At 43.5% G+C, this 22,305-nt stretch overlaps 3 protein-coding genes across 3 annotated transcripts in view; 2 read left to right on the top strand and 1 right to left on the bottom strand.

Moving 5' to 3' along the window:
* Positions 1 to 13,027, bottom strand: part of LOC123993024 (spectrin beta chain, non-erythrocytic 4-like) — a 66,916-nt gene extending 53,889 nt beyond the window's left edge. Inside the window, 1 exon segment of the mRNA XM_046294758.1 lies at positions 13,009 to 13,027. The gene's annotated coding sequence lies outside the window, so the exon portion shown is untranslated.
* Positions 9,325 to 12,008, top strand: LOC123993025 (flavin reductase (NADPH)-like). The gene is made up of 5 exons (XM_046294759.1): positions 9,325 to 9,497; positions 10,241 to 10,402; positions 10,725 to 10,814; positions 10,916 to 11,047; positions 11,389 to 12,008. The coding sequence occupies exons 1-5, from the start codon at positions 9,413 to 9,415 to the stop codon at positions 11,541 to 11,543; spliced, it is 624 nt and encodes a 207-aa protein (XP_046150715.1). The 5' UTR covers positions 9,325 to 9,412; the 3' UTR covers positions 11,544 to 12,008.
* Positions 13,028 to 14,082: 1,055 nt separating the features above from the next.
* LOC123992430 (SERTA domain-containing protein 3-like) lies at positions 14,083 to 16,134 on the top strand. The gene has a single exon (XM_046293568.1). It carries the CDS (start codon positions 14,089 to 14,091, stop codon positions 14,803 to 14,805), a length of 717 nt encoding a protein of 238 aa, XP_046149524.1. The 5' UTR covers positions 14,083 to 14,088; the 3' UTR covers positions 14,806 to 16,134.
* The last annotated feature ends 6,171 nt before the right edge of the window (positions 16,135 to 22,305 follow it).

Raw genomic sequence — 22,305 nt, 5'->3', positions numbered from 1 at the left:
TGACCTTATTGAAACAACCGGTTCATATTGTGTCTCTTTCACATCAAGTGGGATGAGAGCAGTGCCGTCAGTAAACAGTACAATATATTAAGCAGAGAGCTACTGCCCTTATCCCCCATCCCTCTGGCTCTTTGTCATGTTACACTCATGTCCGTATGAATATGGACATGTTCAAGCGTAAGTCTGCAGTGGGAGACTGATTGAGGTTGAACTCTTTTTTTGTTACAATACCAGAGAATGTTTTTGAGGCAACTCACAAAGCACAAATATTCAAAAAAATTCCCCCTCCCCCAAACCTCAACCCCTGATTCCCCTCTGTTCTCCTCCCATCCCCCACATTTCCCTTTCAGCATTCAACACCAAAACCATACAGTTTAATGATGGGTCTCCAGATAAAACAAACACTACCTGTATGGGCTAGATAGATCACACAATACACAACACGTAGTAAAAATAAAACACAAAACATCACTGAAAGACTAAATGGACCAAAATAGAAAAAAATATTACACTTTGACATCTTGGCAGATAAGACAATACACAATAAATATGTATTTCCTGCTCAGTTGTCCCCTGCTCTGAAACAGCACTCAAGATGTGAAAAACAGGAGTAAAACACTAAATACATGATCAGTACTCTTACTAATAAAAAAGGTTGAGATATTCTAGACTTGTGTAAATCACATTTTCTGAGGATTACCAAAATGCGATTATCATTCAATATGGAGCTGGGAGGGGTCTGTGTTACTGAAACTGTTAGGCTTGGGATCAGGGCAGAGTGTGAATTATACTGTAACATTTGGGGGTTTCTATTTTTTTTCCACAGGACTTCCTATTTTATGGGCTTAATATGACCTATAGTAAAGACATGTATTTAACCCAATGACCCCCCCCCTTGGGCTTAATATGACCTATAGTAAAGACATGTATTTTAACCCAATGAGCCCCCCCCCCTTGGGCTTAATATGACCTATAGTAAAGACATGTATTTAACCCAATGAGCCCCTTCTGTAGCTCAGTTGGTAGAGCATGGCGCTTGTAACGCCAGGGTAGTGGGTTCGATTCCCGGGACCACCCATACGTAGAATGTATGCACACATGACTGTAAGTCGCTTTGGATAAAAGTGTCTGCTAAATGGCATATATTATTATTATTATTATAATATGGACTTTGTATTTTACCAAATAGGGCTATCTTCTGTATACCACCCCTACCTTGTCACACTGATTGGCTCAAAGAAAGAAATTCCACAAATGAACTTTTAATTAAGCACACCTGTTCATTGAAATGCATTCCAGGTGACTACCTCATGAAGCTGGTTGAGAGCATGCCAAGAGTGTGCAAAGCTGTCATCAAGGCAAAGGGTGGCTACTTTGCAGAATCTCAAATATAAAATATATTTTCATTTGTTTAACACTTTTTTGGTTACTACATGATTCCATATGTGTTATTTCATATTTTGTATGTCTTTGCTATTATTCTACAATGTATAAAATAGTACAAATAAAGAAAAACACTTGAATGAGTACTGTATGTACTGCCCTGATTGGATGATAGAATCATCTAGAGCCCACACCCTTACCCCTAAATAAAATATAAAAAATAAGGCACATGGTATTCAACCTGTCATTTGGAGCTGGAGTTGGACCCTGAAAAACGACACACTTCCACAGGTGTGTTAGGCTACTTTGTTTTGTCATGAAAATTAAAGGCATACATGACGAATCTTAATTTGCTATATCATTGTTGTACTTTTCAATAGGTTACCAGAAGATCCAGAAGAGGCAAGACCAGAACTGCCTTTTTGCATGGTGAACCATTCTGGCCAATACCCTATCAGCCAACCATTTATTGCAGAATGCCATGATTATCTACAGGGCAGATTATAGACCTCTGCGTTTCAGAGGCAGAACACAGAAACTAATACTTAGTATACAGTTGAAACAATGTTGCAAGTTCACTCGCAGGCTGAACCTAGTTGATAATGTTACAAGTTCGCTAGTGGGCTTGACCCAGTCAAAACAATGTTGCAAGTTCGTTAGCGAAAGCTCAAGACAGACAGAGAAAGAGGGAGACAGGCAGAGTAGAGAGATGAATGTGATGAAAGAACCTAAGCTTGTATTTTCATATTTACCACTGTAGCAGTATAACATTTCATTTTAAACAAACAGGATAATGGTTCAAATACAACTTTTGTTGTATTTCGGGGAGCTCATGTCTCATTCCGGTGGCTGAGCCCCCCTTGGCCCCCCATAAATCGCACACTGGAGTGTACTTATTGCTCTCTCACTCTCTATTTCCTATTGCAAGTGTTGTTGTACACAACCATTGACAACCATCTAATACATCAAGAAATAAAGGTTGAGTCAGAAAGAAATGGCAACAAATATTGGACAACTAAGCAGCCAAGTGAGACATACAAAAGAAAATGTCAAAAGAGCCTCAGAGGGACCTCCACTATCCGCTTCTATAGAATGATGAGCACAGACATTCTGAAAGATATAAACACAGCACACCCATCAGGAGAGTATTCTCAATTCCAGGAATGAGGTCATCAATAAATAAAGCATATTATATATCAGGAATCAATTGGAAATGTACAGTAAATACATATCACACTGAGATCATACCGAGATCATACAGAGAGCATACCGAGAGCATACCGAGATCACTCTGAGATCATACAGAGAGAATACTGAGATCACACTGAGGTCATACAGAGATCATACAGAGAACATACTGAGATCACACTGAGATCATACAGAGAGAATACTGAAATCATACTGATATCATACTTACACATCTTTCTACATGATCAAATCTGTCTCAGATCATGTCAAAGGATCGATGCAATGCTCAGTGATATTCAGTTAGTCCTAAATTCAATGCTCAGTGAAATTCAGTCAGGCCTAAATTCTATGCTCAGTGAAATTCAGATTTAGAGAGAGCTACAGTACTGTAACAATCACACCACAGCCCCCTTCCTCTCCAGATGTGGATAATTTGTATGTGTGTGTGTGCGCGTGTGTGTGTCAATGTGAGTGTATGCATGTGGGTGTGTGTGTGTGTGCGCGTGTGCGTGTGTGTGTCAATGTGAGTGTATGTATGTGGGTGTGTGTGCGTGCGTGTGTGTGGGTGTGCAGGAGACGCAGAGGAGGGTGTAGTGAAGCATGAGTCTGATGTTTCACAGCTCAACGCGTTCCAGTCGGTTGTCTCATTCCCCACCAGAATGTTCCCTGGATACCCAGAGCGCCTCCTACAGTAACTCCAGAGACTGCACCCGTAGGCATCAGCAGTACATCTCCATGACCGCTCAAGAAGCTGGTGTGTCCTACAATCACATACTACCAGATACTACTAGCCTATTGAGCCATGAAAGCGGGTGGTAGGTCACACACTTACTGAACAACATACGCCACCTTTATACAGAAAGACCCCACGTGTTGCACAAAATAACGCACTACACACATGGTTTTCAAGGGACCGCACGCACATCAAAATGCCATGGTCATGTACTGTATAGTGAAGGATGTCACACTGATGGTAGGCCACAACACAGCCACAATGGTCGCCAATGCATTAAGGCTCCATCCGAACTGTCACACTGTCATATGTGTCAAACGAATTGGCCTGTGCTGTTGCTAGCCTTTGGTCGCCCCAGCAGGCCTTTCCTAGACCTACCACCTGGTGTCCCTCCAATAAGACAGTTTTTTACCTTAAGGATCCCACTGACTGACGTGATGTTGTTCTTCCTGGTAAACAAACACAGCTGTCAGAGTCTCAGCGTGCCAGAGGCCCCTCTCACATATCCAAGACGCTCTGCACTGAAACAACAACAACACTGTTGCTCTCCAGCAATAATCCAGCCCACATATGCTTCTGCTTCTACGGGGACAATTCACTATCCGGGGTGGCCAAACTGTAGGCTGCTGTTGTTAATGGCAGAAACATAACCTACGTCAAGCTGGGAAACAGCTAGCGTGGCGATCAGGCTAGCCCTCAACAGAGAATCCAATGATGATCAGACTAAAATGAAGCAATAACAGATTGTCAGGCAAAAATGGATGACACAGGGTTCAATACATGTCCATGACACCTCCAGAAGAGACACAACAAGTCAACATGCCTAAGCCCTTTGATCCGTCTGATGCTGGGAGAAGGTCAGAGACAGTCGTCTGCACCACACCACGGCAGGCAAGGTGTAACCATTGAAGTTGAGTAAACACTGAGTCCTTACTGTTTCTTGCTACACCTTGTGCATACTACAGGGCAGGTGAAGTCATGCTGTGTCCACAGTTCAGACCACAAAAGTCTGAACATTCATTCAGGATTATCTCTATGGGTTAGTCTGGCCCTGATCATTTTCTGTGTTGCTGTGTTCTGCTGCTTCTGTTCGTTGCAGACTGCCTCTACCCTTTACAGCTCAAATCAGTTGTAGATACTGCAATAGTCTATAGTGACATATGCACAATTTAGATCGTCCATCTTTGTTTTTCGCCAGTTTGTTTCTGGCTCTTGTTCAGCATTCTCCTCCAAAGCACTCAACATTATTATTGCTCTTTGGCTATACCGTGTCACCCGGCTACAACTATAAATCTCCAGCCTGCCGGCATGGAGTAAGAATCAGGCTGTATCCCCACACCCATCCCCCTTTCCCACTGCCCAAAACATGCTTCCGGAAAAAATGGCCCTGGTACAGTAATTCACAACACCTCCTCAACCCCAAAAATTATTCCCAGGCAACAAGCCAGCTGCTCCAGTAGCACTCTGCCTGTGACCTTCGCACTTCCTACTTCCTGTCTGAGAGAAGCAGAGGTCCTTTGAGGAGCTATGGAAACCACTGCGGTGGCACAAACTGCCCTTTATTGAAGCTGTATGGAGATGCAGAATTATTTCAGGGATCTCTTTCTGCCGTATTTAAATTCTAATCTGATTGTGTTGTTTCTATCCTGAGTAGCCCCTCTTTGCAGAAATATGTCATGAGTCTTGATTACACGCCCCCCCCCCTCTTTGCAAAGCATTGATACTGCAAAAGATACAGAACATTTTAAAACCTATATTTAGTGTCGCTAAGTATTCTAGGTCAACATATTTCACTTCCTGAAAATCCACCTTCAGTAAACGATCAAATGAACACATCTTGACAATCATTAAAGTGAAGCGTTTTTTTTTTTTTTAGCATTTCAGTTTCAGGAATAGATACATTTACATTTAAGTAACTTAGCAGATGCTGTTATCCAGAGCGACTTACAGTAGTGAGTGCATACATTTTGTTACTTTTTCATACTGGTCCCTTGTGGGAATCGAACCCGCAGCCCTGTCGTGGCAAGCACCATGCTCTACCAACTGATACGAGAGGGACAGCCTGACCCCAAACTCTTTTCACTGTGTACGGAGTTAGGGGGCTCAAGAAACTAAGACACTAGAGGATAGAACAGAAGAGAGGAAGAAGTTCCCCTGAGCATAGACAGATGCCACACCACATTACACACCACAGAATTGAGGACCTTTAATTCTGTCCCCCTCAGGCTGAGGACTGGTCCCTCATCTTACTGGTCCCCCCTCCATTTTCAATCAGCTTTTCATCCATCTTTTACAAAGATTGGTGTATCAGTGGACATTTTTCCTTGACTTTTACGCCCCACACAATATTACTGTCAATTTGCATACAATGGAGAACACTGAGTATTGGCTATATGGCTAGGTTATTTTCTGAATGCACACTTCCGTAGTATCAGTAGAGACCCAGGCCTTTTATTGTGTTTAAATGTAAAGACAATGGGTCCTATAGTCTGCTGTGTTCAAGGGACAGAAGACCCATAACACACACACAAAAAACACCCGTTTGTGTAAGTCTCTGACCTTATCTGAATCAACTTCACTTAAGTCTATCAGACGTTATACAGCATCACATGTCCAGAAGTAGACCTATTGTCTATGCAGCTTAAAAAATGATCTGTAAATATCAATGGCGTGTATCAATCACTGTCTCACCACAGGAAAATGTAGCCTGTAGTGTCAGTTTGAATGGCTCGCATAGGCCTACTACGACAGCAGGCCTTGTCAAACGATTATTTTAAAAGTCCTGCAACATTGTCCTATAAAGGATGGATATACTAACGTACAAAATATACTAACGTTAAACCATAAATTCTCACTTGCATTCAGAATAAAGTGGCTATTGACATTCCTTTTGCCTTTGCCCACAAACTTTGCTGAAGAGTCTGAATTTGACATTTTTGCGTCCCATGACAGATCAGTACAATGGACAGCGCCAGCGGTAGTATCATGACGTCACAGCACGAGTCTGACTGTGTTGCAACGGATCGTTCCAGTCATTTCACAATTTGAACAACTGTGTGTGACCAACATTAACAACACTGACATCCGTAGAACAGGCTACGCCCAGCCCTACGGTCACCAAAAAAGCTATAGTTCAGTGTCAAGCCTAACAGAATTTAGGCTTGATCCACACAAATACTCCTCACATTAGATCAAGATTTCTCATGTCAAACCTGCAAGACTAGGCTGTCATTAATAGTATTGCCTAGTGGTGGCTATCCAAGTTGATGGTGAGGTGGGCTACTACAGTGTCGACGCAGTTGTGCGCAAGAAGCCAGGGCAAAAGAGGATATAAATGGCAGATATTTGGTTGTGGAATATTGGCATGTTGTCAAACTACTTAACTCCCTATTGTGCAATCACTTTTAACCTTAAAATGACACATACTGTATGACCTGCATCCCTACCACCGCCGTCTCATTATACCACACTTAGGCTATGATCACCGTCCCCTGCACCATCCCATATGAAGTGCACGGATCTTTTCTTTGGATAAACACTTTTAAGCAAGGAAGTGGCTGCATTAAAATGATGCAGCCATGCTATAAATGTCATATGGCTAATCTGCTGTTGGATAAAATAGCATTTCAATTTGGACTACTTTTAGTTATTGTAGTTGCGGTCAAATAACGTAGCTGTAGACTACTATATGTACAAGCATGTTGTTTAATGCTCTTCTTACGTTACTTCTTTCAATAATAAGGCTCCATTGTGACATGCAATGAATGTTCTAAAAGTGTCATACACTTACGTGCGTTTAATCATCAGGAACATGCGCGGACCAATTCTAAATAATTAAACATTGTATAAGGCCTATCCTAACCTGCCCATATTTGCTATTCAAAGCCTGTGTACAAATAGTAGCCTGAATATTAGGTTCGGCCAACACAAGTGATCTAAACAACAGCAAATGCCTAATACCCAGCAAAATAAAACAGCATATAATACGGCCCTATTGAATCACTGCAGTAGCCTTAGCCAATGCAGGCCGGTGTTGCTGCATCTCCCACGAACACGGGCATCTCGAATTGTTCATGCTCAATGATATAAAAAAAAAAAAAAAGTAATATACATATATACACATGCAACATATGCTACAACGAACTTACCGTAGCCTCAATTTCAGATATGAGTTTGTTTTTCACCGAAATATACGTAAAAATCAGTCGATGTGGTGCCAGTATCAATGAACCAGTGAGCAAATTATGTACAGAGCCTCGCGACGCGGTGTTTCTTCGCTGGCATAGTAGTCAAGTAGCCTATATCCTCAATCGAACTGTGGGATCAGGATGAAGATATCTGGCTAATAAAGGCAGATAATGCGGCAATACATGTAAATTCCCTGCCGTGGCTAGTGGGACCACGCGACTGCCATGAAAGGTGTATTGCAGCCAGGCTAAAATGCTTGATCAAATAATCCAAGCCGGTGGGCTCGGATATACTGTCCACTTGATAGCCTACGCGCTCCCTCTCCCCCCAGTCGTGATACTGCTAGAGAGAATTCGGCATTAGTGCGGCGAAGGAACCCACCTCCATATAGCGAGAGAGAGAAAATTAGAGAGAGGGGGGGGGGGGGTCGACACACACAAAATCAATGAATTCCAGTAATAACCCGTTATAAATGGTGTCTAGGGTTTACAGATAGGAAAATCATTCTAGTGCATCTCTATCTCCACGAAAGTGTTTGAAGCCCTCTTCTTTTCCCAGTGGACATTGTTCATTTGACAACATGTAATGTGGAACTATTGGAAGTTACTTCCCAATATGACATGAACTACCTTAAAACAAGCGGAATTATTGTCAAGTAGGCATATTATTAAAAGTACATGAACATAAACTCACTGTATTACTAGTTTATAAACTGATAATAACGTTTAACGTTGATAACTACATTACAGTGGGAAGTATGAGGGCTGAGGATGCTGCAGCACCCCCCTGAAAAATCTGACTTCAAAAACAATATTCATTTTTAAAAAGCACACCCCTGAAACGTCTATGGATAACTACATAAAAGCTGTGTACCTGAAAGTGACATGCAAATGTATTTACTTCAACCTACAGTAATTGTTCTCTCCTCGCTGATGAATTACGTTAATGTCACCTAAAGAAGAGCATTTCATACAGGAAGCATCTTGTGGCATGCATCTATGAAGGGAAAGTGGGCCTATGCTATTTAACGGAGGTGGTTCTCTGAACCGTGCCCCCCCCCCCCCACCCCCAGCCACTGTATCGCCATGAGTCCGACGAGCGAGACTATGTGAACCACATGCACATAACCTTGCCAGAGACCTGAAGATGTTTAATAGTGAAACCGATGTCAGTGTGCTGACAACAATTTAGCTTCGGCCACTGTCCATGTCCCAATACTGGACTCGAGCCGGTGATAATCTGCTTCGCAACACACGACCGCCCTTCTTGACAACAGTACCAACTATTTGAACTAAACAAAAGGTAGCAATTGGATAGCTCCATCGGCGAAATGCCAAGCTGCAGTAGCTGTTAAGTGAGTCTACGGCACGTTCTTAAATCCATTACAATAGCACCTCCCCGAACAAATGCCTGCAGGCTTGAGGTCAGTGGGCTACTACATTCTTGTGGCTCGCCATGTGGATCACAGGAGACGGTTGGAATCCCAGTCAGTCACCTAGGTGCCATAACAGGATGGCTGTCGCGTAGTGGAGGAGGTTGAAGTTGATTCGACAAGAGGTAGCTGGAACATTCCTGCAATTTGGTCTCTTGGCTGATTTTTGGAACTGCCATGCTTTCAGATCTTTGGATCTCCAAACTGAGAAAAACAGAATACATTAGTTGAAATGATCTAAAAAGGAATATATATCCTGCACAATTACGGCCCTGTTGTGACGGTGTGCGTTTTCCATTCATTGATGGGGCTGGGAGGAGTCTGTTGCGGAAGTGAGCCTTTTTTGGTGATCTAAAAGGGGCGTTTCTCAATGTTTCAAAGAGGTTCATTTTGCGTGTATGTTTTCGGGTACATTGTTGCACGCGATCCACAAAGTAAGAAGTTGTAACGTTCTTCGGTGACCAGTGATAGTTTCGCAATCTGTTATTATGTCAGAATCGATAAAGAATGTTGCAATATTTGGGGCCACGGGAATGACCGGACTGGTGACATTACCACTGGCTGTTGCAGCGGGTAGGCAACGTTTCTAAATTACATAATTAACTCATTATTGTGGGTGATTATAGGTTATTTACACAATCCCTCATATATCAATTGCTGTGTAGCCTGGTCCAAAAGTGATCGGAGTGTTCTGCCTTGTTCCTAAACTATGCTGAACGTTATTCATTTGATTTCCTATGCAATGCTATAGGACAGCAGACATCTGTCATTAGCATATGCTATACTAGTGTAATTGGAAGTGTAATTTGCCACAGCCTTCCTCTGGGGAGGGGGGGGTTATTATATTTTATTATATTTGTGTTTTTATTTTCTATTCTATTCCAATCTGATTTGTTCTATTCCGTGCTATTAATTACAAACGTGCTAAAAAAAACTCACTTTTGGATTATTTGATTAACAAGGGTGTTCGTTTTCTTGCTCGGAGATCACGCGACAAAAATGTTGAGTCATGCAAGTCGTTATAATGTTCTGCTGACTGATGATTGGGATGAGTGCATTGCAGTGCGCGGCAGATACGCGATGAAGTTCGCTGTCCGCTTATCGCGTTTATCCAGAACACTGGGAAGGCCTAATCAATTCGACCCACAGCCATGCTCTAGAATTAAGATCCATTCATCAAAAATTAACTAATTGCCTGCATTACATTTTCCTCTCATCTTCGTATTCCCATCAGACTCAAATACCGATGGATCATTGGTAGATGATAAAACGAGTCAATAAATTCATAATGCTTCTTTGTACATCATTATCCACAGGTTACAATGTGACAGTGCTGGTGAGAGACCCTGCCAGGCTGCCTGCAGAACACAAAGCCTGCAGGGTGGTGGTGGGAGATGTCCTCAATAAGGAGGATGTGAAGAAGACCATGGAGGGTCAGGATGCTGTTATCATCATTTTGGGCACCAGGAGTGACCTCGGTAAGTTTAGGAAATTTTTCATTAGTAGGCTATAGGATTTCTAAGTTAGTAAAAACATATGTTAAGTTGTCTGAATAAAACCAAGTTATAACAGATATGTTATACAAGCTGAAATATATCTTGAGGTGCAAATCAAAATGGAAGTGTTCAGGAGTCTCATTAAAACAAGTTTTCTGTTATGAGTTATACATGTTTTGTAATCATGTTCAGGGTGAGTTGAGGTAACTAACTGCACTAGGGGGTTGCTGCACTAGGCCTACACATTTGAATGCTTAGGCCAGGATAATGGTCAGTATGTTCATGTTTCAGTTGCAATCCACAGGTCCCACAACAATGATGTCAGAAGGAACCAGAAACATCTTAGACGCCATGAAAGCTCGGGGGATCCGCAAAGTAGTTGGCTGCATGTCAGGTACAGATTATTGGACAGTCAGGGTCACAGCATCTTTCCAACTTCCAATAAACTACCATATAGAAACCATATCCTTATATTGTCCCCCTCTCTCTTCAAAGCCTTCCTCCTATGGGACCGGTCTAAAGTGCCACCCAGGCTCCTACCGGTCACACAGGACCATGATAGGATGTACATGGTGCTGAAGGAGTCAGGGCTGGACTTCGTGGCTGTCATGCCCCCTCACATCGACGGTTAGTTGTCGCCTTTCCCCAATCAGTAGAAATGTAGTACTGTACTACTATACTGTAAGTGGCTCCAGTGATGACATGATAGGCCTATCATCACTCCTCACACACTACCCACTGAGCAAAGACGTAAATGAAACGTCTATTCAATGTTGGTTCAATGTAATTTCATTGAAATTACATGGAAACAATATTGATTCAAAGTATGTGCCCAGTGGGTATGTACTGGATGGATTAGTGTTATTCAAGTGATATTAAACATTATACACATATTGAGTCAAAATTATCTGAATATGTAATCATATTAGGTGCCTTATACTGCTAAATATAAATGCTATTCCCAACAGATAATCTCCCTTTGACTGAGAAGTACACAGTGACAGAGAACATGCTGAAAGGGCGGGTCATTTCCAAATATGACCTGGGACACTTCTTCGTCAAGTGCTTGTCCATCTCTGACTGGGACAGGAAGACCGTTGGGGTTTGCGGGGAATACAGTTAACCCTAACAAGACAGAGCCCTTCTTTTTCCGTAAACCACGTACCACAGCTGGCCAATCAGACACCGCAACTTAGATCTTATTTTTACAGGCCAATCTTTCTTGCTGGAATGAAATGGCAGCTTTGGCTTTTGCTAATGTTTTGTAATGATTTTATCTTGGATATTATAATGTATGACAAATGTAATATGTCAATAATCTTTGTAGTTGTGTGTGGGTCTCATACTTTGTGCAGATTTTTAATTAACTACATAGCCAATATCATTCAAATATCAATTTTACTTTTATTTTTTGATATTTTTTAACCCAACAGCAATTGAATGTTGACTGAGTATGTATGCGTGCAAAGAGAGTAATCAATTAGGCCTATGTGCTATTTATAGCCTAGGCCTACTTGTAGCCTGATCGTGTGCTGTGTCAGAATTTTATAGCTAGCTTTTGAAATAAATAGTTTTTTATTACAATGTAGTTGTGAAGTGGCAGTCTTTATGTGTCACATTCTCTAAAAGAACATGTCAACAATGTTTATCAGAAGTATTTGCTGGCACTATGTAGCTATTGAGGGTGAACAGCTGAAATTGAGCTTGAACCAAAGTCTGTGGTTATAGGTGAACTAGCACCTGACCTGTGCCATGAAAGTCTTAAAGGCTTCTTGGCAGAGGCAGTAGTACAGTCACATACAGGGTCACTATTCCCCATCTCTAGAAGTGTCACATACAAACACCTATGTGAACCAGTGTTGCCAAATTAGTGACTTTGTCGCTATATTTAGCGTGTATTCAGACCCCTCTAGCGACACATTTTCAAAAAAGCAACTAGCGACAAAGCTAGCGACTTTTCCTGGTGTTATTGGAGACTGACGTGAACTCACATATTGTTCTTACTCTTCTCAATGAGCAGCGGGTGCTGCCGTGGGCCCCACCCCCCATCCCAAAGCACTCACAGGCGGCCCAGTCCTCACACAGCAGTCCCTCCCAGCTGCAGTCAGAGCAGGCGATGTTCACCCCTCGTATCCAGACTGCAAATTAATCGCGCACGCGGGAAGCCACCACTGGCTGATCCCACCCTGGCTTACGTAAAAAAATTTTTTTACCTGAATTAGAGCCAGACTAGTCACCATCATTTTTTTCACATTGCCATTGACAGTTTTTTCTATTGTCTCTTTTTGGTCCATTTAGATTGTTAATGTAGATTGTATACAAAAAAAAATGTTATGGTTAAAAAATGTCATGTTTTACTGTGACTAGTTGTAGGCTCCTAAGTGGACCATAAGGTTAGAAAACAAACCAAATAAATACAAATAAAATAAAAAACGAAGTAACTCCACCAATGTCTCTTTTGGGTCACTTTTGCCGGTCCCAAGCCCAGATAAAGGAGGAGTGACATTGTGACATTTAAAAAAATAACAAGAATGACAGAAGAAAGTTCATTGGTAGTTCTAAACATATTTAGGGTGTTTTTTACTCACTTTGTGTCTCTCCCAGACGTTATTCCTCTCTCCTACAGCGTCCATGACAATTACATGCACATGGCCAATTATACAAATTAGGCAATGACGTTAGTTGGCGACTTTTAGGACAGCCAATAGCTGCTTTCTTTACTGAGCAGTTGGCAACACTGATGAGAACACTTCAAACAAAAGCTAAGAGACTGCTGGGACTACCCTACCACTGTCAACAACATTTCCTTTATCTACTGCAATTCTGACGAGTTTGAATTTCTAATTTGGCGAATGAGAAAAACATATTGGAAGCTTTCTGTTTGAATATAGAGACAAATAGGTTGGCATATAATGACTTACGTGGCCTAATATCACAGTAGCATGGGTATGCAAAGCATTCAGTAACTTTTTGGGCAATGTAGCTCGTCCATAGCTGGCTTTGTCAAAATAGCCGAGCCTATTGTAAACCTATCATAAACTCATGTTTTTTAAAATTGAAATAAAAACGTCATCGGGTCTAACATCAATTCACAGGCTCTCCTTCGATATAATGTTGTTTTTTTGGCGAAAATTAAAACGTTTCAGTTTGTCACTTTCACGAGGTTGAGGTAAGAATATGTTCAACTACTTAAAACATCGGCTCGAATCTAGGTTGTGTTTTTAGATTTCGAGAAAATTAAGAAATATTTTTTCACTTCCCTCATTGACTTATCAAACTCCGGCCTGGTCTGTTAAGTTCAGTATTTTGGCCAGAGTGAAACTTCTCGCATCGCCTCTTCTCTGGTGAAACTTAAATCTCGGGCGGGAACGAATTTACTTTTTAGTTTGCCGGTGGGTTTTGTACGGAGCCGGCGAGCTAGGCAAACAAATAGGACATATTTGGACCTAACATAATTCATTACTTTTCTATATCGAAAAGATAGCTGAAGACAGATGAACAGTTGCACACAACAGGTTTGTTATTGTTTTGCAAACATATATTGCTAGCTAGTTATTATATTCCCACACTGCAGTAAACTCACAATGTAATGTGTCTTGATGTGATCTCTAAAGATTCTTATCAAGTTTTGCGTTCTCCATCTTGCTAACTATGTTAGGTCGAGGAGGATGATGATGATATCCAAGGGTCGGAAGCGCAATGTCGATGATGTCGTGGGGGGCATGCGTAGCGGCACTTGGGAGAGCCAGCGGCAGTCCGTGCTTGGCATCTCCCTTGTCAAGTACCACCGCGGGCAGGAGCTGATGGAGCCTAGTTTGCGCCGCACCGTGTTGATAGCCAACACCCTGCGGCATATACACCTAGAAAACAAGCCTCCATATGGGTTAGTTAACCTGACAGGAACAGTGCCACCCATGGTCCCATCTAAACCCTGCCTCCACAGGGAGTCTGGTCTGGGTGTTGTAAACAGTGCCTCAGGTGTCGAGGACAAGGAGGATGTCTGGATGTCCTCAGAGAGTGACTTCTCCCTGTCAGCTGCTGTCTCCTCCATTCTGAAAGAACTAGACTTGACTGTCGATAGAGGGCGGTCACCTCAGAGGACACCTTTCAGGTCCATTGAGAACCTACCTGGAGACCTGGGGCTCAAACGGAGCTGGGTGGCTTTTGGTAGGGTGGAGGAGGTTGTGTGTTCCAGCTACCTGCAGGATGTAAAACTAGATGAACTTTTCCATGACATCGACACATCTGTGTTTGACAGGGAGATGGGGGGTCCGAGCACTCTGCTGCAGCCAGTGACGAGCTGCTTAAGTACTTACCCTCTCTGTCCTCCGTTCCGTCCACTTCACCCTCTTATCTCTCAACCAGAGCTTCAGGGACCTGCATGAGCTGGAGCACATCATGGAAATACTGGTAGAGTCTTGATCACCAGAACTTTGAAGAAATTAGGACATTATCAAGAGAACAAGACATTGAAATTGAGTGTTTACTCTGTCCAGTTGATCACATGGTTTAGTGAGTGAAATGCTCTATTTTTATACAAAAGAAGAACAGGCTGAATGAGAGACTAGCCTACTTTTTCTAGTAGTGATGTTTTAAACGTCATATTCCTTATGCCTAGCTATATCAAGAGATTATATTGTAAGATGTTCCTAATAGCAAAGCAGTTCAGACTGATGTCCAAGAAATTAATTAGTGGTTAGGTAGGATTGACTCAGTTGGAATTTCTGAATATCATTACATGCCTCAGGCATCTATTTAATTGAAGGTAGATGACCGTTTTTTAATGTGTAAAAACATTAACCTGAGGGGAAATGTCATCTTTGAAGAAATCCCCTTCACTGGTCTTACTCCAGTAAGTAGAGGGTTAATATTGAACACATTCTCACATCCTTCAATATCACAAAAGTACAACTGAACTACAATAGTACTGCATTCTATTGGTCAATATGTTCTGTAGTAGTAGTCTAACGTGCTTAACCAGTATGCATAATTAGGCTACATATTGAGATGTGCCAATAACTTACAGCGTGCTTTGGTCATTAGGAAATACAAATATTACCTTAACCTGAGTTACTGGCTGTGAAATGTCATGGTGCTTACCAGTAGTTCAATATCAGGTTATAACAGCTGGAGTTAATATAGAGGAATTCCTCAGTTTGGTTCTGTTGGCGTGCAATGATGTCTGTCCTAAGGGGAAAAATAGTGTTTGCTTGCAGTAACTTGGTTACAGTAATGTCCCAGACAGAAGTGGGTCTATTGTGTGGCATTTTTAGAAAATGTCAAACCAGGGTCAGAAATGGTTCAAAGGATGACTTATTTATAGAAAATTCCTATTTAAATGTCCAGCTAAATATGTGATCTATATGTTACACAATGGTAGTTTGTATTTTTTATATTCTTGTTTATATAATGTATTTTGGCTCAATGCCCTGAAAAAGCTAATTATGCTGACATTTTTCAATGAAAGACATGTATGTGCACTGTCAAATTTATGCAAACACAATGTTAATATTTTTTTTATACATTCTAAAATTAAATGGGTTTGTGCCAATCTTTTCAAACAATGACACTTGTCTCAACTGCGATACAGTACAGTAGATTCACACCTTCGGTGGGGATCATACTGCAGAACACCAGCAAGCAGCCAGAGAAAATACTCAACGTCCCGTTCTGACCCCAAGTGGACATTGTCAGAACAATGCAAGTGCCTCGCAACGATGCAAATGCAGGTGGAGTTGTGCTGTTGAATTGTTAAGGTGCATGTGAAAATGTCATACGTATGTAGTAACTGATAATGTAATAACTGCCCATAATGTAATCGCTGCTAATGTAATAACTTTTGCATATATAATGTAATAAATGTTAATGTAATACATGGCCAATAATGTATATATATACTGAACGCATAGCGTAACATTAAAATTAGTAGGTAGCGATAACGCCGACGTCATCCAGGTATTCATGTGGAAAACTCTTGAAGGCTCATAAAGCAGAAAGTATTTTAATTTCAAACGTGCCCAGAGGAAGGATATGGAATCCCATTGGGTAATGAAGGGAGGAACGTATGACGCCCTACCCAGCAGACTGTTGACTAATCGCTTCCACGTTGTCAAGCTGCGTCACGTGGTTGCTAAAATAACTAACGCAATCCCTTCTCAAAATCAGGTTATGAGTCGAAAAACATGCCTATTTTCCTCGAAAGTACTTAATCTCGTTTCCAAAGCTATACCTATACAATATTACAGATAGCAAGTTAAGTATCTCATATATTGGAAAATATTTGTAATATTGTTGACGAAATTCATGCTAATGTTGGCTTTTTGAGCTTGCGCCCAAGTGACTCCCATTCATTCCTTGTCCTATAATAGCCCAAAATTCACCGCGAGGCCCATTGACATGGCATGGGCAACGGTTCCCATCTCCTCAAAAGTATATCTGCCTTTGCATATCGATCTGCAGGTTGAACATGGTGAGATTGTAGACGCCGAAATTGCTAGTGCAGTTGGTTTAGGCGATTTTACAGCTAACTAGCTACTTTACATGCTGATATCTTTGTCTTTGGTATTATGTGTAGTCAGCCCAATGAGCGAGCATTGCATTGCATTGTGGATTTTGTAGTCGACTTGAGCTGCAACAGATTTCCAGAACGATTTTCCATGTTGATACCAACCTTATAATGCCAGAATTAAACATTTGTTCACCAAAAAAAAATGTTCTCACATGTTAGTATTATTTAACACTAAATTAAAGGAATTAGTGGTTTTGGGTGAATTGTTCTTTTTAACGTCAACGGCATGATGGTGGAAGCTTCCTCATCGCCTGCCGGCCCGTGATTGGTCTGTGTTAGCACGTGGTCCTGTGCGATGACAATGAAAACATAAATATAAACGCAGCGTGCAACAATTTCAAATATTTGCACTGAATTACAGTTCATATAAGGAAATCAAGTCAATTCAAATACATGAATTGTAATTAATTTAATCTATGGATTTCACATGACTGGGAATACAGATATGCATCTGTTGGTCACAGATACCTTTTAAAAAAGTAGGAGCGTGTATTAGAAAACCAGTGAGTATCTGGGTGTGACCACCATTTGCTCTATGTAGCACGACACATCTCCTTTGCATAGAGTTGATCAGGCTGTTGATCGTGGCCTGTAGAATGTTGTCCCACTCCTCTTCAAGAGCTGTGATAAGATGCTGGATGTTGAAGGGAACTGTAACACGCTGTTGTACACGTCGATCCAGAGCAACCCAAACATGCTCAATGAGTGACATGTCTGGTGTGTATGCAGGCCGTGGATGAACTGGGACATTTGCAGCTTCCAGATATTGTGTACAGATCCTTGCGACATGGGGCAGTGTATTATCATGCTGGAACATGCTGATTGCAGCGGATGAATGGCACGACAATGGGCCTCAGGATCTCATCACGGTATCTCTGCATTCAATTTGCCATCGATAAAATGCAATTGTGTTTGTTTTTCGTAGATTATGCCTGTCCATACCATAACCCCATCGCCACCATAGGGCACTCTGTTAACATTGACATCAGCAAACTTCTCGCCCCCACACGACGCCATACACATGGTCTGCGGTTATGAGGCCGGTTGGACGTACTGCAACGCAAACAACATTGGAAGCGTGTTATGGTGGATACATGAACATTACATTATTTGGCAACAGCTCTGGTGGACATTCCTGCAGTCAGCATGCCAATTGCACGCTCCCTCAAAACTTGAGACATCTTTGGCATTGTGTTGTGTGACAAAACTGCACATTTTAGTGGCCTTTTATTGTCCCCATCACAAGGTGCACCTGTGTAATTATCACACGGTTTAATCCACTTGTTGTTATGCCACACCTTGTGTGTGGATTGATTATTTTGGCAAAGGAGAAATGCTCACTAACGGGTGATGTATTGTCTACTTTTTTGCCCTTTGTGCTGTTGTCTGTGCCCAACAATGTTTGTAACATGTTTGTGTTGTCATGTTGTGTTGCTGCCATGCCGGTTCCGGTTGGAGCGAGTGGTCGCATCTGCACGTCGCTCCAACGGGTAGTATAACTTTTTCATTATATTTCATTATATCACAACGGTTTGATTTGTCTTATCTTAGCAATTTCTTCTCAGCTAGCTACATAGCCGTCTTTGTATCAAAAGATAATTGCGTAATTATCGTATTTCGCCGTCCTAACGTAGTCTTCACTAGTCTTCACTAGCCAGCTAGCTAACGTCCACTGATTAGCTGCACTGGAGAAACTGTTACACTCAACTGAACGACTTGATTAGTTTAGTGTCAGCTAGCTACATAGCTGTCTTTGCTGTCTTCGTATCATCGTATCATCGTATCCAAGATAATTGTGTTGTTTAGGTTTAGAGTGTGTAGTCTTAGAGTGATTATCTTAATTTACCGAGGTTAGCTAGCCAGCTATTTGTCGTCCTTAACGTAGGTGACTCTGCTAGCTAGCCAACAGCTAGCCAACGCTAGCCAACGTCTTCTGTATAGAACTCAACTACCCGGTCGCATTCACAGGTTGTATCACATTTTCACTTCATTTTCATTACAGTACAACGGTTTGATTTGTTTGATCGTAGCTAGCTACTTAGCTAGCTACATAGCCGTCTTTGTATCAAAGATAATTGTGTAGTCTAGAGCGATTTTCTAGGTTCGCTAGCCATCTATTGTCGTTCTTTTAACGCAACGTAACGTAAACAACACTGCTAGCTAGCCTGCTAGCCCCGAATAGCATCACTGCAGAAACTATTACACTCAACGGAACGACTTGATTAGTGTAGTGTCAACAACGCACCCACTGCCAGCTGGCCTACTTCAGCAGTACTGTATCATTTTAATCATTTTGGTCAATAAGATTCTTGCTACGTAGCTTAACTTTCTGAACATTCGAGACGTGTAGTCCACTTGTCATTCAATCTCCTTTGCATTAGCGTAGCCTCTTCTGTAGCCTGTCAACTATGTGTCGGTTTATCCCTGTTCTCTCCTCTCTGCACAGACCATACAAACGCTCCTCACCGCGTGGCCGCGGCCACCCTACTCTGGTGGTCCCAGCGCGCACGACCCACGTGGAGTTCCAGGTCTCCGGTAGCCTCTGGAACTGCCAATCTGCGGTCAACAAGGCAGAGTTCATCTCAGCCCATGCCTCCCTCCAGTCCCTCGACTTCTTGGCCCTGACGGAAACATGGATCACCACAGACAACACTGCTACTCCTACTGCTCTCTCTTCGTCCGCCCACGTGTTCTCGCACACCCCGAGAGCGTCTGGTCAGCGGGGTGGTGGCACCGGGATCCTCATCTCTCCCAAGTGGTCATTCTCTCTTTCTCCCCTTACCCATCTGTCTATCGCCTCCTTTGAATTCCATGCTGTCACAGTCACTAGCCCTTTCAAGCTTAACATCCTTATCATTTATCGCCCTCCAGGTTCCCTCGGAGAGTTCATCAATGAGCTTGATGCCTTGATAAGCTCCTTTCCTGAGGACGGCTCACCTCTCACAGTTCTGGGCGACTTTAACCTCCCCACGTCTACCTTTGACTCTTTCCTCTCTGCCTCCTTCTTTCCACTCCTCTCCTCTTTTGACCTCACCCTCTCACCTTCCCCCCTACTCACAAGGCAGGCAATACGCTCGACCTCATCTTTACTAGATGCTGTTCTTCCACTAACCTCATTGCAACTCCCCTCCAAGTCTCCGACCACTGCCTTGTATCCTTTTCCCTCTCGCTCTCATCCAACACCTCCCACACTGCCCCTACTCGGATGGTATCGCGCCGTCCCAACCTTCGCTCTCTCTCCCCCGCTACTCTCTCCTCTTCCATCCTATCATCTCTTCCCTCCGCTCAAACCTTCTCCCACCTATCTCCTGATTCTGCCTCCTCAACCCTCCTCTCCTCCCTCTCTGCATCCCTTGACTCTCTATGTCCCCTATCCTCCAGGCCGGCTCGGTCCTCCCCTCCCGCTCCGTGGCTCGATGACTCATTGCGAGCTCACAGAACAGGGCTCCGGGCAGCCGAGCGGAAATGGAGGAAAACTCGCCTCCCTGCGGACCTGGCATCCTTTCACTCCCTCCTCTCTACATTTTCCTCCTCTGTCTCTGCTGCTAAAGCCACTTTCTACCACGCTAAATTCCAAGCTTCTGCCTCTAACCCTAGGAAGCTCTTTGCCACCTTCTCCTCCCTCCTGAATCCTCCGCCCCCTCCCCCCCTCCTCCCTCTCTGCAGATGACTTCGTCAACCATTTTGAAAAGAAGGTCGACGACATCCGATCCTCGTTTGCTAAGTCAAACGACACCGCTGGTTCTGCTCACACTGCCCTACCCTATGCTCTGACCTCTTTCTCCCCTCTCTCTCCAGATGAAATCTCGCGTCTTGTGACGGCCGGCCGCCCAACAACCTGCCCGCTTGACCCTATCCCCTCCTCTCTTCTCCAGACCATTTCCGGAGACCTTCTCCCTTACCTCACCTCGCTCATCAACTCATCCCTGACCGTTGGCTACGTCCCTTCCGTCTTCAAGAGAGCGAGAGTTGCACCCCTTCTGAAAAAACCTACACTCGATCCCTCCGATGTCAACAATTACAGACCAGTATCCCTTCTTTCTTTTCTCTCCAAAACTCTTGAACGTGCCGTCCTTGGCCAGCTCTCCCGCTATCTCTCTCTGAATGACCTTCTTGATCCAAATCAGTCAGGTTTCAAGACTAGTCATTCAACTGAGACTGCTCTCCTCTGTATCACGGAGGCGCTCCGCACTGCTAAAGCTAACTCTCTCTCCTCTGCTCTCATCCTTCTAGATCTATCGGCTGCCTTCGATACTGTGAACCATCAGATCCTCCTCTCCACCCTCTCCGAGTTGGGCATCTCCGGCGCGGCCCACGCTTGGATTGCGTCCTACCTGACAGGTCGCTCCTACCAGGTGGCGTGGCGAGAATCTGTCTCCTCACCACGCGCTCTCACCACTGGTGTCCCCCAGGGCTCTGTTCTTGGCCCTCTCCTATTCTCGCTATACACCAAGTCACTTGGCTCTGTCATAACCTCACATGGTCTCTCTTATCATTGCTATGCAGACGACACACAATTAATCTTCTCCTTTCCCCCTTCTGATGACCAGGTGGCGAATCGCATCTCTGCATGTCTGGCAGACATATCAGTGTGGATGACGGATCACCACCTCAAGCTGAACCTCGGCAAGACGGAGCTGCTCTTCCTCCCGGGGAAGGACTGCCCGTTCCATGATCTCGCCATCACGGTTGACAACTCCACTGTGTCCTCCTCCCAGAGCGCCAAGAACCTTGGTGTGATCCTGGACAACACCCTGTCGTTCTCAACTAACATCAAGGCGGTGGCCCGTTCCTGTAGGTTCATGCTCTACAACATCCGCAGAGTACGACCCTGCCTCACACAGGAAGCGGCGCAGGTCCTAATCCAGGCACTTGTCATCTCCCGTCTGGATTACTGCAACTCGCTGTTGGCTGGGCTCCCTGCCTGTGCCATTAAACCCCTTCAACTCATCCAGAACGCCGCAGCCCGTCTGGTGTTCAACCTTCCCAAGTTCTCTCACGTCACCCCGCTCCTCCGTTCTCTCCACTGGCTTCCAGTTGAAGCTCGCATCCGCTACAAGACCATGGTGCTTGCCTACGGAGCTGTGAGGGGAACGGCACCTCAGTACCTCCAGGCTCTGATCAGGCCCTACACCCAAACAAGGGCACTGCGTTCATCCACCTCTGGCCTGCTCGCCTCCCTACCACTGAGGAAGTACAGCTCCCGCTCAGCCCAGTCAAAACTGTTCGCTGCCCTGGCCCCCCAATGGTGGAACAAACTCCCTCACGACGCCAGGACAGCGGAGTCAATCACCACCTTCCGGAGACACCTGAAACC

The sequence above is a fragment of the Oncorhynchus gorbuscha genome, linkage group LG13 (assembly GCF_021184085.1).
Source record: "Oncorhynchus gorbuscha isolate QuinsamMale2020 ecotype Even-year linkage group LG13, OgorEven_v1.0, whole genome shotgun sequence".
Taxonomy (NCBI): domain Eukaryota; kingdom Metazoa; phylum Chordata; class Actinopteri; order Salmoniformes; family Salmonidae; genus Oncorhynchus; species Oncorhynchus gorbuscha.
Note: the sequence above shows the minus strand (reverse complement) of the source record. Positions and strands in the feature narration are given on the sequence as shown.

What these genes read in the sequence shown, in the direction of transcription:
- LOC123992430 (XM_046293568.1), top strand. Translation starts at nt 14,089, where the DNA reads ATGATGATGATATCCAAGGGTCGGAAGCGCAATGTCGATGATGTCGTG.
- LOC123993025 (XM_046294759.1), top strand. Translation starts at nt 9,413, where the DNA reads ATGTCAGAATCGATAAAGAATGTTGCAATATTTGGGGCCACGGGAATG. An exon ending in ACCACTGGCTGTTGCAGCGG is followed by an intron (nt 9,498 to 10,240) that starts GTAGGCAACGTT and finishes CATTATCCACAG; the next exon opens with GTTACAATGTGACAGTGCTG. An exon ending in AGTAGTTGGCTGCATGTCAG is followed by an intron (nt 10,815 to 10,915) that starts GTACAGATTATT and finishes CTCTCTTCAAAG; the next exon opens with CCTTCCTCCTATGGGACCGG.